General features: G+C 32.7%; 2 protein-coding genes across 2 annotated transcripts; both read right to left on the bottom strand.

Annotated features, from left to right (window-relative positions):
- Window positions 1-167: 167 nt before the first annotated feature.
- Window positions 168-1,000, bottom strand: LOC106373095 (keratin, type I cytoskeletal 9-like). Its single transcript, XM_013813321.3, has one exon. The coding sequence runs from the start codon at window positions 807-809 to the stop codon at window positions 342-344; it is 468 nt and encodes a 155-aa protein (XP_013668775.2). The 5' UTR covers window positions 810-1,000; the 3' UTR covers window positions 168-341.
- Window positions 1,001-3,653: 2,653 nt separating this feature from the next.
- On the bottom strand, window positions 3,654-5,563 carry LOC106421532. The gene is made up of 2 exons (XM_013862387.3): window positions 4,809-5,563; window positions 3,654-4,501 (listed from the first exon to the last, which is right to left on the bottom strand). The coding sequence occupies exons 1-2, from the start codon at window positions 5,491-5,493 to the stop codon at window positions 4,119-4,121; spliced, it is 1,068 nt and encodes a 355-aa protein (XP_013717841.1). The 5' UTR covers window positions 5,494-5,563; the 3' UTR covers window positions 3,654-4,118.
- Between the last annotated feature and the right edge of the window lie 9,468 nt (window positions 5,564-15,031).

Below are 15,031 nucleotides of genomic sequence, written 5' to 3'. Positions count from 1 at the left end.
TTCAGATATAATTTCACATAATTCTCCTAAATTTGAATGATCGCATTCTATGCAGAGAAAGAAGTTACAATAAATCACATAATCTTGTTCTAATTTTTCCTAACAAAGTTACAAAGATCAGGAGTGGTGGAAGTATTGGTTGAAAGGAAGCTTGCAATACCGTTGAGAGGATGATAAATATTATGGATAAATTAACCATATGACATGATAGATATATCGTTTATTGTAAGATAAAATTAAAACATGCCAAATAATGAAAACAAAAATAAAAAGACAATATATAGTAGAAAGTTTCCCTCTCATTAACCAAAAAAAAAAACATTTTCCGTAGGCATTACATTTCAACAATAAGCCATACATTTCTTCTTACAGTCGATGGTACAGCCACCGCCTCCACCACCACCACCGTATCCTTTCCCGGAGCGGCTGAAAGACTTGAAGCACTTGGCCGGACACCTCAGCTTCTTCATGTAACAATGACCTTTCTCTTTACACACCACCGTTGGTCTCACCACACCTCCTTTGTTGTATCCACCGGTAGGTCCGCCGTAACCACCACCATATCCACCACCAATGTTTCCCCAATCCTTACCTGTGAAACCGGGTAATCCAAAGCCAGTTCCTGGTACAGATCCGGTTCCGGGCCCAAAGTATCCCCCTGATCCATAGCCCTTGTCATTCTTGTTATTATTACCTTTGGAGCTTTTCTTGAGCTGATCCGAGACAGATTCGGGTCCGGTCGGGCGTGAGTGGGAAAGTGTTAGTGTGAGAAGCAAGAGCGTGAAGAGGACAATGAGTTTTGTTGTCATTGTTTTTGAGTGGGCGTTGGATTTGATATTTTTGATTCAATGGTTCATGAAGAAAAGAGAATTCTTTATTTATAGAGAATGGTTATAGATGGTTGCACAAAAAAAAAAGAGAATGGTTATAGATATGCTTATGTATGAGAGTATAAAAGGAAAAAGTATTTTTAAACCGTTTACAAAATGCATTTAATTGATTTGGAGTAGAAGTTGGTGATAGTTGAAAACAAAGCCACATGCATTTTAAATAGTGTTTGATTTCAATTCAATTTGGAGATACATTATGATATCATTCTGTAACTTAAAAGAGATTAATAAGGTCAATAATATGAAATACTTTTTAAATTAAAATATAGAAAGAAAAAAAATACTCATGTCTCTATCTCAAAGTTCTCTAGTTATCTATATATGGTCGGTCCTTTCTCATGATGGTCTATTGCAAATTAGCAATGCAAACCCAAAAATGACTTTATTGCAGACAGATAAAATGTATTGACAGATAATATTTCCACTCGTAGCTAAAGAGAAAGTGCCATTAAGTTCCTCAACTATCATCTACTTTTTATCTAAGAGAAAAATCTTAAATTGGCACATTTGAAAGTCAATATTCAAGTTTACCATATTAAATATAAACTTCCGAAATAACTCAAACTGTTACATAAAATACTTATCACTTTTATTTCTTATGAACACCATAAAATACTTATCACAGAATTAAAATATTCCGTGTGGGTTCACTATTTTCGGTTTAAAATTTAGATTTCTTCAATTATTAAATTTATCCAAAAAAATTATTAGCAGTGTTTTAAAACCGGACCGGCCGATTGAACCATCCAACCGTGATTCGTTGAAGACGCCGACTCCGGTTCAGTCTAAAATCCGAATTTAAAAAAATCGGTAAAACCGGCTAGAAGATGGTAAAACGGTGACACAGTTAACTTCAAAACTCTATTCAAAAAATAATACATAATTAATGTATTTTTAATTGTTATTAAAATTTATTTTTAAATGTTTGACTATCACTATCTAATTGCTTTTCTATTTAATTCTATTTCTCAAGAGAGAATGTAAAAATTCTATTTTTGAAAATCATATAATATTCTCATTTTTTCATATTCATAAAATTTGGGAATTAGTTATAAGAATAAATAAATATTGTAATTTGAAAGGTCAATCATTTTATTTTTATCAATTTAAATTTATATAGTATTAGTTTATTTTGTATTTATAGCTAGATTTATTTTTATTATTTATTTTTTATTTAATTAAAGAGAACAGAAAACATATCATATGCATAACTATTTTTGAGATTGATATAGTATAAATATATATATGATTATATATATTTAATTTAAAAGAATAATTTGACCGGTTAAACTGGTTTAACCAGTCAATCGAGTTGGTATTCAATAATCAATCCGGTTTTCAAAACATTGATTGTTAGAAAGATGTGTTTACTCATTTTCATATAAAAATGTGTGCCATTATTGGAAGTTTAAGATAATGTATTATTTTATTATTGCTAGATTTGGAACTAAAAAATGTTTATTTTATAGAATTCCCCTTTAATTTATATAAATCTTAACAAACAATCTTATTTAATTTATTTATTAGATCTCCAACTAATTTTCCATATGAATTGAGCAGTTCTGTATTTTCTTCTATATAATCCAGTGGCGGTGGTTGGGTTTTTCTGTAAAGGGTGCACTATGATGAGTCTACGATTGTCTTAAAATCTTATTTTTGTGAGAGTTGAATTTAATTTTCAACGATTTATAAACTGGTTGGGACCTTTTCGGTTTTTATTTCTAAGAGATTCTAATTCATAATGAAAATTCATCCACAGGAAAACCCCATCTGTCTACTTTTCCGAGTGTATTTGGTTCCACCACTGTACATGAAAATGATATTTCAAATGGACTTCTCTCACGCCCCCTTATTAATTTGGTTGATAAAATGCTTTATAATTCAACTTCTTTTAAAAAAAAATCAATCATAAACATTTTGGAATCTCTATTGTATAATTGTTATTAAGAATGCTGAAATGTTGTAACTACAAAATAATATTATATCACCATAGTTGGTAGAAGGAGATTTTCTTATAATGGTAGATAGGATTCATAAAGAAAATACATAAATGTTAGTGATAACCATGCTATTAAAATATGTAAAAAAATTGACATCACTGAATATATGGGTACAAGGGATCTACCCAAAAAATGTCAATGTGTATAGGTTCATGGACGGGTCTATGCAGACTTATCTTTATGTCTTCTAAAGTATTGTAAGGACTGAATATCATTGCCTTACATGTGAAATAATATGTGAAGCTTAATTTTATATTGTACCCTCACTCCCTCAGTCGTGAGAACCAAAGAAAATAATGAAGGAGATTGTTGTTGTTTGTTGTGTCTCCAAAATGAAGAAGAGAAACTCTCTCAACCGAGCCTCAGGAATTTGGAGAGAAACCATCCAGTACTGTATTTATTGCTTTTCCAAGGCATTAATCCTTTTGGGATTTATATTTAATATAAAAATACAGAAAATTGAAAGAAAAAAAAGAATGAAAATAGTTGAAAATAAATTTCATTTGAAATACTCAAAGACATTTGTGATCTACATTTAGCAATTGATAATTGGTTTATTTTTAAAAAAAATTAGTTTAATTAATTAATTTTTGTAAAATATTAGTTTTGTATTTGGTTATATTCTCTTATTAGTTAACCCTTCATGATGCTCTCGCTCAAGTTTGGAGAGACCCGTCAACATGACTGCATGATTAACATTACACCATGTTAATTTGGCCAGTAATCAAATCAAGCAACATTACTCATGTAAGTTACACAGATATTTAATCAGGAGGGGGAAATATTCCGAGTTCCGACCATTTATTGATTAATCAATTCAGAACTATCAAATAAAGAAAGATTTACATTGGTCTTAAAAGAACATTTGTTCGACACAACGCTCCTGTGTGTCTACTCTCTTTCTACACCACAATATATCCAAAGCTATTTGATATATGTATAGCTTAATATTCGCAACCCAAATGTATAGCTGACTAAAATTATACACACAATAACAACGAAAAAGCTGTGTAAACCCTTTAATAAAAAACACCATGTGTAAACCAAACTTTAAGATTCACAAATTAATGAACATATTTTTTTCACTATGACTTTTTTTTTCTTTTTTTGGTTAAAACCATGATGACTTTATATCACCACTTTAGTCTTGTTTTTCCTTGTGTTTTAAAAAACCAATAAAGATTTATAAAAAGGAGCTAAAAACCTTTTTCAAAGAAAAAAAAAAGAGCTAAACCCCACGACCAGTTATCTCTTGGTACTGTCTCAGTGACTCCATTCTTTGTAACTTCATATCCTCGTTAAACTTCTTGATAAACGCCTCAACTCGCCGATTCAACTCGTCCTGACTCAGAGACGGCTCTTTCCTCACCTTCCCTTTCGCCGCCGTCTCCTGAGACTGGTAAAAGTTAGTCCTGTCCCTGAACGTCTCCGATTTCTTGTAAACTGGTCTCGCCTCGCCGCTATGGCCGGAATCGCCACGGCTAAACGTGTCGGATCTCCGGTATAACTGTTTGGTTAACGTTGTTGACTTCCCTTCAGTTATCATCTTCCAAGTATTCTCCAGTGTTTCGTTCCGCTTCGGCTTCGTCACTCTCAACATCGATCTTCCACCTGCCCATAATAGAAATCATATGGAAATTACAAATTTGCCCTTCTGGTGACTTTCAAAACAACCGACGAGTGTTATCGACGGCAAGTTTGACTTCTCAAAATCATTTAAAACCTACCTAACCGTTAGTTCCAATGACATCATCTCTGTCTTTAAAAAAAAAAAACATTTCTTAAAATCCCACGCTTATTTTTTTTTAATGAATATTTTTAAAAATAATATAAATAAAATTTAAATTAAAAAAAAAAAACATCTGTGAATATCAAATTCAAAACTGAGTGAATTTAAAGAAAAGTTAAAGAGTTGTACCTTCTTGGCTAGCTTTAACTGATTTACGGTGGCCGAACCTTGAAGAAACTAAAGGTTTCTCAGCCGGAGGGATATTCTCCGATTCAGTCATCCTCGGTGGCATATGATTCCCCTTTGAAATCTCCGTTGGTAACATGACATCTTCACCTCCACCGGATCCAATCAAATCGGAACTTTCCATCGTAGTCACGCTCTTGAGCTCCGATTCAGTTCCATCTTCATCTTCCACCGTCTCCACCACATCTTTTATCTTCTCTTCCTCCGCCTCCTTATACATAACCGCCGTAACCGTCTCCGGTGGATTGGAATCCACGAAATCGAATTGCCTATCCAGATCCAAATCTTTCACCTCCAGCATCCGCGGAGAAGCTTGGTCATGAACAATCAGCTCCGTCTGGAGCTTATAATCGCCGCCGCCACCGTAAACGATTCCGTCGTCTTCCTCGTCATGGTGGCTAGTGCTCCGGTAATACTTGGAAGAAGCCACGATGGTGATGATGATTCCGTTGGTTAGTATGTAGAGATACGGCGGTTTCAGCCACGACAGCAAAGAACTCCACAGGATCGGAGCTTGCGAAACGGAGAAATCCACAGCCACCGGGACAGAGACCTTGAGTAAAAGTCCGACGGAGGCGACGCCGGTAGATATTAGCACCGCCTTGATAGTCATCAGCCGCGATACCATTCTCTCTCTCTTTCTCTTTCAAGATTTTTGAGTGTTCGTATGGGAATCTGTGTACGGTACACGTTAAGGATTATTTTCGCATTTATATAGGGAGGGAAGAGTAGCCTCTGGTTTGATATCCGCCGTTGGATCTACGCTTTGATTAGATGAACGGTTACGATTAATGGACAAAGATGGCAATATGGGTCCGGGTTAAACTTCCGGATTTTAATATTACATTATCTTGATAGTTAACGATGACCATAAGGTTAACTATCTCTTTTTTTTTTTTTGCTCAACGGTTAACTATCTCTTACGTGTAAAATATATGTGTAACAAATGTTGATGTATGATCACTCTATTGAAAGTTACTGGTGGAATTTACAAGTATATTCTAATGTTATAGTGTTTCGTTATGATGATATTTGTAGATAGATGATAATATGTTACTACTTTAAACATAAAAATATTTACCGCAGAGGAATGATGGTGTGTCTATACTAAGAACTAGCTACAGAAGTCAATCAAGAATTCTAGATTACAGTACTTTCCAACATTATTCCCTCTATAATCGTATGCATCATGTACATTATCAATCGCATTCTTTTTTTATTAAAAGATATTTGATTACTTCTTATTCAAGCAACGACTACTTGATATATAAATATCAATATAAGAGCAATACGCTTTTTGACATTGGTTTTGCATTTGTAATATATTAAAGAGCAATTGTCAATAATAGCACTTTTTGAAGTTTATGTCTCAAAAATGACACTAAAAAGAGAAAGTCATAAAAATAACATTCATTAAAGGGTAAAATATCTTTAATACCCTTGGTTTAAAATTAAATAAACAAACAAAAATAAATAAAAATAAGGGAAATTGCACCTTATATACATGAAAAAAAATTAAATACACTAACTAACCAAAATTTCCCCCTCTCTCCTACTTTCTCTTCCTATCTCTCTCTACTCTCTCTCCCAAAATCTAATTTTCATATTTTTTTGGTTATTTGGCAAATAAGCCCTAAAAATATATAAAAATAAATTAATAAAAATAAAAAAAGATGAAAAAATAAATTTTTTTTTATAGTTTCAGATTATATGTTTTCAGATTCGAAATTTTTTTAATTTTTTTTTGAAATTTTCTTTTCGATTTTTTTTTTCAAATTTTCTTTTTATAATTTAAAAATACTTTTTGAAACTGTTTTTAAAATTTTTATTTTTTATTTTAGTATTTATTTTTTATAAAATTTGAAACCCTAATTCCAAAACCCCACCCCTTAACTCTAAACTCTAAGGTTTGGATATAAATGTATATTTACCTCTTTAATGAAACATATTTTTGTGACTTTGAGCCTGTGCTACTTTGGGAACAAAAATTTGGTTTGATGCTATTTTAGTCTTTTTCTCTATATTAAATCAACGATTAAACTGTCAATTTCCAAGTATTAACTGTTGGTATGAATAGGCTTGTATTCTTAAGTATGTAGTTGAGTTAGTGTGCGCGCATATAACCAGATTAGTCTAGAGACCTGGAGACCAATAATAAAGTGGTGTATATTAATGACATGAGTGTGGGGACAAAGCGTATACTATTACTACTAAACTAAATACAGTACTGAATTAAACAACGCATTTTGATTGTAATGGTGAAGGGATAAGAGTCTTGTCGAGGAAAAAGTGTAAAAAGGAAACTGTTATGTATTTTTGGTAATGTCCCTGTTAGGGAAATTGGTGATTACATCATAAAAACAAAACATATTTAATCTACGATTTGTAAAACGATTCAGAATAATTTTTCTTACAAATAAAAGAAACAATATTAAAAATTAGGAGAAAGAAAAAACTCATGGAACGTTCATGTTTTTCGGGTGTAAAATTGAGTTGAGTCAATTGACCACAGAGTTCGAGTGTTTTCATTACAAAGTTTTATTTTAATTGATTTCTTTTGACGCAGCTAATAGTAAAAATATTCGATTCGTTCACTTATTTTGAAGATCAATCTAGATCATGATACTAACATCTTTGCTTGCAAAAAAGGAGGTGCAGTTTGTACACTTTTTATATCAAGCATTTTCGAAGTTTTAAAAATCGATTTTAATGCAACAAACTAAAAAACACTTCAAACTTTAGGTAACTAAATGAGCTTTACTTTTTGGTAATGAAAAAGTATATTAGATAAATGAAGATAATTATTAAATATTTTTTAGAGAGGAAAAGAGAGATGGAGCTTGAAAGTTACAACGGTCATATCATATATTGGACCGTTATATGAGGCAAGTTTTATTTGGGTCGGCAGTGAAGCCCCCACACTGCTCGTGGCCAGCTGTATGCTCTGCGATCCAACTACAAAGTTTTACTACTTCGCAAGTGGCGCCATAACTTTCGACCTTTATTATTATTATCATCAGTTTTCTATATAAAAATACATCATTTCCGCAGTTTTTAATTGGGAAAATAGTGTTTAATCAGTCGAGCGTTCTTGAAAGTGGCTATCTAAATCAACCCATTATAGAAATACATCTTTTTTGTGTTTCATATTAGGAACAAGTTGAAAAACGAGACAAATACTGATTTATAAATAATGTATAAGCTTATGTTTTTAAACGAAGCCTACTGCTCGTTTCGTTTTATAAATAGTGTCATTTTAACGTTTATCACACAAATTAAAACAATGATCGAAATATATTCATATTTTAATATTTACAATTATTTAACTAATAGTGTTTGAGATAATATTTTTAAAAAGTAATACATTTTATAATCAATAATAAGTTTAATATATATATATATATATATAAATAAATTTTGTATTAACATTTTAAAGTGACATGTTTTGTATAAGAAAAAGATGTCAAAAAAATCAACAGTTGTATATCATACGTGTCCCTGATCCTAAAAATCATTATCCAATTATCCAGTGGTTTTGAGAAAAAGGAAATGATATAATTTTTTTTTGTTCAAACAGGAAATGATATAATTAAAGTCAGCCTTCTTCAAAAAAAAAGAGAAGAAGTTAAAATCAGCCTTATACCAATAGTAATTCCAACACAATTTTTATTTTGTAGATTTTGTTGCTTTGACTTGACTATAAACTGGAGAAGGTAAAGTATCTCAATTTTCTGTATTTATAAGGATAGACCTCTTGATCGGTCTGCTATATAACTTTGACGTATAGGGATCTTGTATATATCATATATGTGTGTATTTTTTAATGCCAACATATGTATATATAAAAAAAAACATATGTATATGCATATTTTTGTCGATCGATGATAAGAACTCCGAAATATAATAAAAAAAAGTTGCGAAAAATTAGTATGCAGAACGAGCTTGAAATGCATTTACGTACACATAATAAAGCATAACACGAACCAGGACGGTTGATTTCAGTGTGAGGAGTCGCAAATAGTTGCCAGCACAAGCTCAGGAACCATAATAAAGTTTCGTTTTCGTTCCATTCAGTTTGGTGAATCATTACAACAAAAATAGTTTATAGACAGCTTTAGAGTTTTTTATCCAATGCATGCAATTACAAGTTTTTGTTATGTTTCGGAAAAGATGCATGTACAAGTTTCTAAAAAAAAAACAGTTTAGTTCGCAAACAACCATTTATACGTTCCGTCCACTGCAAAATTGCAAGACATTAGTAGATAACAATTTATAAAATCACAGAAATTATATTAATTGTAAAAGGTATAATTTGTAAAAGTTTGTTTTATATGTTTTTACTTTCAACCACAGGCTTTGGCTTGAAGTTTCGCAGAAATAATAGCGAAAGAGCTAAACAACAATGTTCAGTTGACAAATGTTTCGACTGATAGGTAACCGTCAGTTTAGTCCACCGGGCGGTTCAATGGTCAGAAGAGTAAAATCACACGTGTCATTTAACAAAGCTAGGACTGGAACTCACGCGCTGGCGTTCGCAAGTGTGGGTAATGCCATGTTTAACCGGAAATTTCTCGTTGTAGGTCAAAGCAGTTTAAGGAGAATCTATCTGAAGATGCGTTACTTGTGCACCGGCCAGAGCTAACGGGACAATGACATGTTCCGCTAAAAAAAGTGAAAGTTAGTTGGAGATCTTCTCAGTTCTTCTTTCAGTTATTTTCTACAGAGATAATTATGTGAATAAATTACGGAATGGATAAGTCGGTATGTAATGAGACAAGTATAATAAACGGTGGTACATACTAATCGTTTACTGGTTCTAATAAAACAAAATATATTTTTCTTTCTATAATATAACTGATCACTTGTTGTCAAAAATAAAATAAAATAATAACTGATCACTTAACCGAAACATACGACAATATTCGGTAGATAGAATCAATTTTCGGTAGATAAACAAACGTGTGTTTGGTAAGTCAATACGCGTATGGGGTTTTTATCACCTTTGCCATAAAGTATCTTTTTTTATTAGGTAATATATCTCGGTCTATTTTCAATATCAAGTAACGATCGTTTAGGTCTTGTCACATTGTTTAACTAAACCACAAGAATAGTGGCTTGATCAAGTCTACGTGGTCTCGTGAGGCTGGACTCAGTGATTTTATCCTTGTTTCGTTTTTGTAGTTTGTGTAGAGATTTATGAAACTAGAAAGATTATGGCTCTAAGCTTTATTGAAAGACTAATAGCTCATGGAGCTTTATTGAAATGGTAAGAAACTAAAGAGAAGAATACTTATTGTCACCACTCACCAAGCAAAAATATATTGATGATTGATAATTATAAAGATGAAGGTTTGGCTGCAACTATGGCAACTTTGGTTACTCTAGCACAATGCCATTACAAACATATTTATATGGAATCTATCAATGTTAAAACACTAGATACATTGAGGTAATGGGCTTGATTATAGTGTTGGGCTTGAATCTTCTAATAGTTTGAACCATTCATCGGTTAGGGACTACTTTTTGTAGTCCGTGAACTTTTTTTCTTCTTTGATTTTAATGTTTTTTTAAACCAAAATTTGGTGCATTAATTTTAAAAGTAAGAAAGATATAATCATAAGAAAATATCTTATAGTTGAGAAATCAAACATTTTAAAACAAACAACATATAAGAATATTTATAAAAATAAAAGATTTGAGATGATCTTCGAAAAACTCCTAAAATGGTGGTTTTGGGCCTCCACATCCTCTTTTGTCCGTCATCCTCCCACTACGGCTTAAACTTTTTGAGTAGGTTTTATTGACGTTCATATTCAGGTTATGTGAGAATTTATCGTCCATCTCATATTTTGAACCCAAGTCTAAAACCGCATAAGAGCTACTGAATATATTTCCTTCAATTTCATTGGTCGATGGACTTGACAGAGAAGCCGATAATATTACCAAATTAGTAGAATAACCAATGGTTGGGACACTTTGGCGCCGTTTAGAGATTTAACTTATCTTCCCCTACAATTTCATTGGTCGCTGTTTCAGCAGTGTATTCAGTTGTAACATAATGCTATACGATTTAACTTATCTTCCCCTACAAAGGCCTCGGTGATGCAGCGTACATCCACATGCAGTGCCGGTTCTGAGATTTCCATGGTCCAATACGAAATTAAAAATTGAGACCCTTAAATAATACTTAAAAATTTAATCCATAAAAACCTTAAGGTAAAAACAAAAATTACAATATCAGTGAAACTAGTAAACTTTATGAGTTCTTAAATTTTAAGACAAATAACAATAATGTAAAAAAAATTAGACCTAAATTTTTTTAATAAATCAGAGGCCCCATTCAATTGTTTCATGGGGATGTGTTCAAAACCGGCACTGTCCACATGTTCCATCATGCATTTTATTATCTTTTCTGTATTTGGTGTTTATTTTCCTTTTACTTGATAAACAAGGTTTTAAGTTGTCCTCATCTCATTAGAATAGAATAGTAGCCCGTTAGAGTTTTCAGTACACTTATATATAGTTGATCTTGGCTTGTAAGGGTACGACTTATAAAACTTATTAATCAAAACAAGGCTTTTTAATTTGCTCTATTATTTATTTTATAAAGACATTGATCTTCGGTATTCACACCTTAAATAAGATCAATGTTATAGTATTTTTCTCTACTTTAGTATTAGATTCCAGAAGTTTTAATCAATTAGTATTAGATTCCAGAAACTATAGTTTCTTAATTAAGGCTAGGTCCACAGTCATCACTTACAATATGTTACCTCAACCTACACTACAAAAGGAAAAATCTCCTACAGACGTTGGAGTTATTCACAAGTGGACTGCACGAGCTTTACTCAAAGCTGTCAAAATCGCATTTAATACAATATTACAACGTCAACATGAGTGGCAGCATGGTGAGCAGTCTTACCTGGTGATTTCTAAGGAGAGAAATATTAAAGATGATGGTCTCTGCCAAGAATATAAATAAATTATTGGAGAACCAGTTTTTGATGTTTACAAAGATGATAATCAAATTCAAGACATGAACGCAGAATTTGGTGCTCAAAAACGGAATATAACCTTACTCCAATAGAACGTGTCCACAACTTCAACAAAGATGATAATGATGCGTATATGGGTCACTAGAAGCAAAATATGAATATTTGTGCTACTTGGAAAGAGGATTGAATAGGAGTTTTATCTTATCAGGACATGTTAGTTCACATAGCTAAGAAAAACCAAGGCAATTTTATTGATCTTGCTAGTCATCCTAGATATATCAATAAAGAACCGCCAGATCGTGTTCAACGAAGTGAGGAAGGTCACAACAAAGAGATCCGTGTTGAGAAAGTTTTTGACAAATATGAACATGATAGTAAACCAATTGGTGCTATTTACATTATCATATTTTTGGGTAAAAGCTATGCAGATTTTGCATAGACACGATGCAAGTATGGCCAAAATCAAGTACTCAAAAGAATTTAGTGGTTGTTTCAAGGCTTGAAAAAGATGTCCATATTTTGGATTTTATTTTTGGTTACATAATTCTTATAGAAACAAGTGCCAGAACTTCAACCCATCTCGGACATCCGTTGATGTGTTTCATATGTAAGTTATGGAACTTTGGAACTGACGTCTTGCTTGCGCCAATCTCCATGTTTACATTCTGAGACTGTATCTTTGCGTCATGGAAGGATTCTAGGGCAATGTTGTTTCACACTTTAGTTGAGCGTTCTTGTTCAGTGTCAAGCAATCAAAACCATGGGTTCTCGCAATTGGCCTTTGTTTATTCTCCCTATGTTTTCTACATCACTTTTGACGACTCAGTTTTTCAGCGACCATCTTTCACGTTACTGGCTCTTTCTTCTTGTCTTCATAATGGCAGACAACATTGACGTCTGTCTTTACGCACAACATGGGCTGGCTTTGGAGTGGTTTTGATTCGCGAGTGTGACAAGATAAAGGGAAGTCCATGTTCACATTCAAGTGGAATATGTTCATGTCTCTATGTTGATCGGTCAATATCACTTTGCGAAGTGAAGCTTGTAAGAGTCCACAAAACTGCTTTCATGGTTTTTTTTTACGACTTTCCCATTTCTGAAGTCAGGTTGGAAGCCTAGATTTCGCACTACTATTCATTACTTGCGTCCTTATTTTCATGAGGCGTTGAAGTACAACGTTGGTTTCACTTGGATGGTGCTCTTGTTTTTTGAGGTATCATTAGTGAGGGTTCCAATAAGATCACATAGTTTCCGGTTGCCATTGTTATTGAGTGTGTGAGGATTCAGTATGGTTGTCTCATGCTCTTTCTGTTTCATGAAAAAGGTCTAACAAACTATATGTGGCCTACGTATACTCTTGGGTTCTTCATGATTTTCCTCAAGCGTTGTTTTTCTTTCCTCCCATTACGTTACAATCTGGTTTAGACTGTGGCGCTTCTAAACAGGGATTCAGACGTATTTTTACTACAGTAATGCTCCTTGGAGAATCGGTACGTCTGCCACCACTTGATCTAGCATACACGGGTAGCCGACAAAAAAAAATGTTTATGTTGTTTGGGCTAAGGCAAGAGTCTTGAGAGTGACATACATCTCCTATACCGTTCTGAAGGAGACAACATCAGTTATTAGCTTCCCCTCTCTGTACGAGATCATATAAATGGCAGTTAAAACATGTGATAAATACCACATCTTTAGTGAAATATAAAACTCATTAATTTTTCGAAGAACATGGCCACTTGTTGATGATAAATTATCTCAAATAAATTCCAACGACATGACCAAGATAAACCATATAAGGAAGAAAAAAGATTGCATGTAGCTTAATTACCTAGTCACCTCTATTTTTTCTTTTGCCTCCAATTGGGAGGATTTGAACCAAACTTGGAACAAAATCAAGAATAATTGGCCAAAATGTTCCGAGGGTAAATGCACCAAGATCCACTAGCTTGAGTTTATTATTATCCTCCCCAGCAATGTATACTAACTTCTGCGTCGTGGTATTGCGGTTAAATATACATTTCCCACAACATAGGGCTACTTTGTTCTCCTCGTTGACCAAAAAACGACTTGCAGTAATCCAAATATTACGTTTGGGGTAATCCATTGTTAAGAACTTTCTCTACGACACCTCTTTAGACCATCATTATCCCAGGTCCTTAAGTGGAGTTTTTTAAAAAACCAGTGATTTAATTAAATCAAAAGTAATTTAAATGGAAGTAATCGATCCTTAATAGAAGATTTTGGGAACCTATTTAGAGTGGAGTTTTTAGAACACGTGTCCGAAAACTTGAAATTTCAATTTTTTTTTTCTTCTCTCTGTCGTCGTCTCCATCTCCTCTCGTCTCCGCCTCCTCTAGTTGCAAGTTAATCGATATCATCTTGTCTTCTGTGATCAATGAATCGCACAACCACTCTTCTCAGATGTTGATTCCTTCCGCCCAAATCCATAAAAATCATCACATTTCTCCGGTTGCAATCAGCGGAATTCGAATTGAAAGGTGAGTAATCATCTGGGCTTTCCTCAAAAATCAAGTCGAATGACAACTACAGCCTCCAATTCTATTCAAAACCCTCATGAAGATTCTCTCGTAAAGAACCCTAGTACGACGGTTTCAGCTCAATCGGTGTCCTCTAGCGGCAGCGTGGGCTCGCCGTTGAGCCGCGCCGAGCAACCCACCACCGTAGCAACTACACCTGCTAGCGACGATCCTGCTTCTCAATTAGCTTCTGTTGTCGTCTCCGTCTCCTCTCGGCTTCATCTATACTATTATTTGTGGTTAATATCGTTTATACCTTAATGAATAAAAAGTATAAATAAATTAAAAAAATAAAAACGAAATTTTAATTGATTTTGATTAGATAATTGATTAATATTAAGAATAATAAGAATTATCCAAAATCTGAAAATATAATTTAGAAAATAGATAACTTATATATATATATATATTGTATTGTTATCTGAAAAATTCTTTAAGTAAAAAGTTAAAAACATAAATTATATAACTAAATATTAATTAAATAAAATTCTTAATTATATAATTAAAAATAGAATATTGAATTATCCAAAATCTAAAAATATAATTAAAAAGATAATTTCTATATATACATATATTGTATTATTATCTGAAAAAGTATTTTAGTAAAACGTTAAAAACATAAATTATATAATTA

This window comes from Brassica napus, chromosome A9 (genome assembly GCF_020379485.1).
Source record: "Brassica napus cultivar Da-Ae chromosome A9, Da-Ae, whole genome shotgun sequence".
Classification (NCBI taxonomy): Eukaryota; Viridiplantae; Streptophyta; class Magnoliopsida; order Brassicales; family Brassicaceae; genus Brassica; species Brassica napus.
The sequence above is the reverse complement of the archived record's forward strand: the minus strand, read 5'-3'. Positions and strand labels throughout refer to the sequence as shown.

Bases quoted from the DNA above. Each gene is read 5' to 3' on its own strand.
- LOC106373095 (XM_013813321.3), bottom strand. From the start codon at position 809: ATGACAACAAAACTCATTGTCCTCTTCACGCTCTTGCTTCTCACACTA.
- LOC106421532 (XM_013862387.3), bottom strand. From the start codon at position 5,493: ATGGTATCGCGGCTGATGACTATCAAGGCGGTGCTAATATCTACCGGC. The intron at 4,502-4,808 runs GTACAACTCTTT...TATTATGGGCAG, and splicing joins AGTTAAAGCTAGCCAAGAAG to GTGGAAGATCGATGTTGAGA.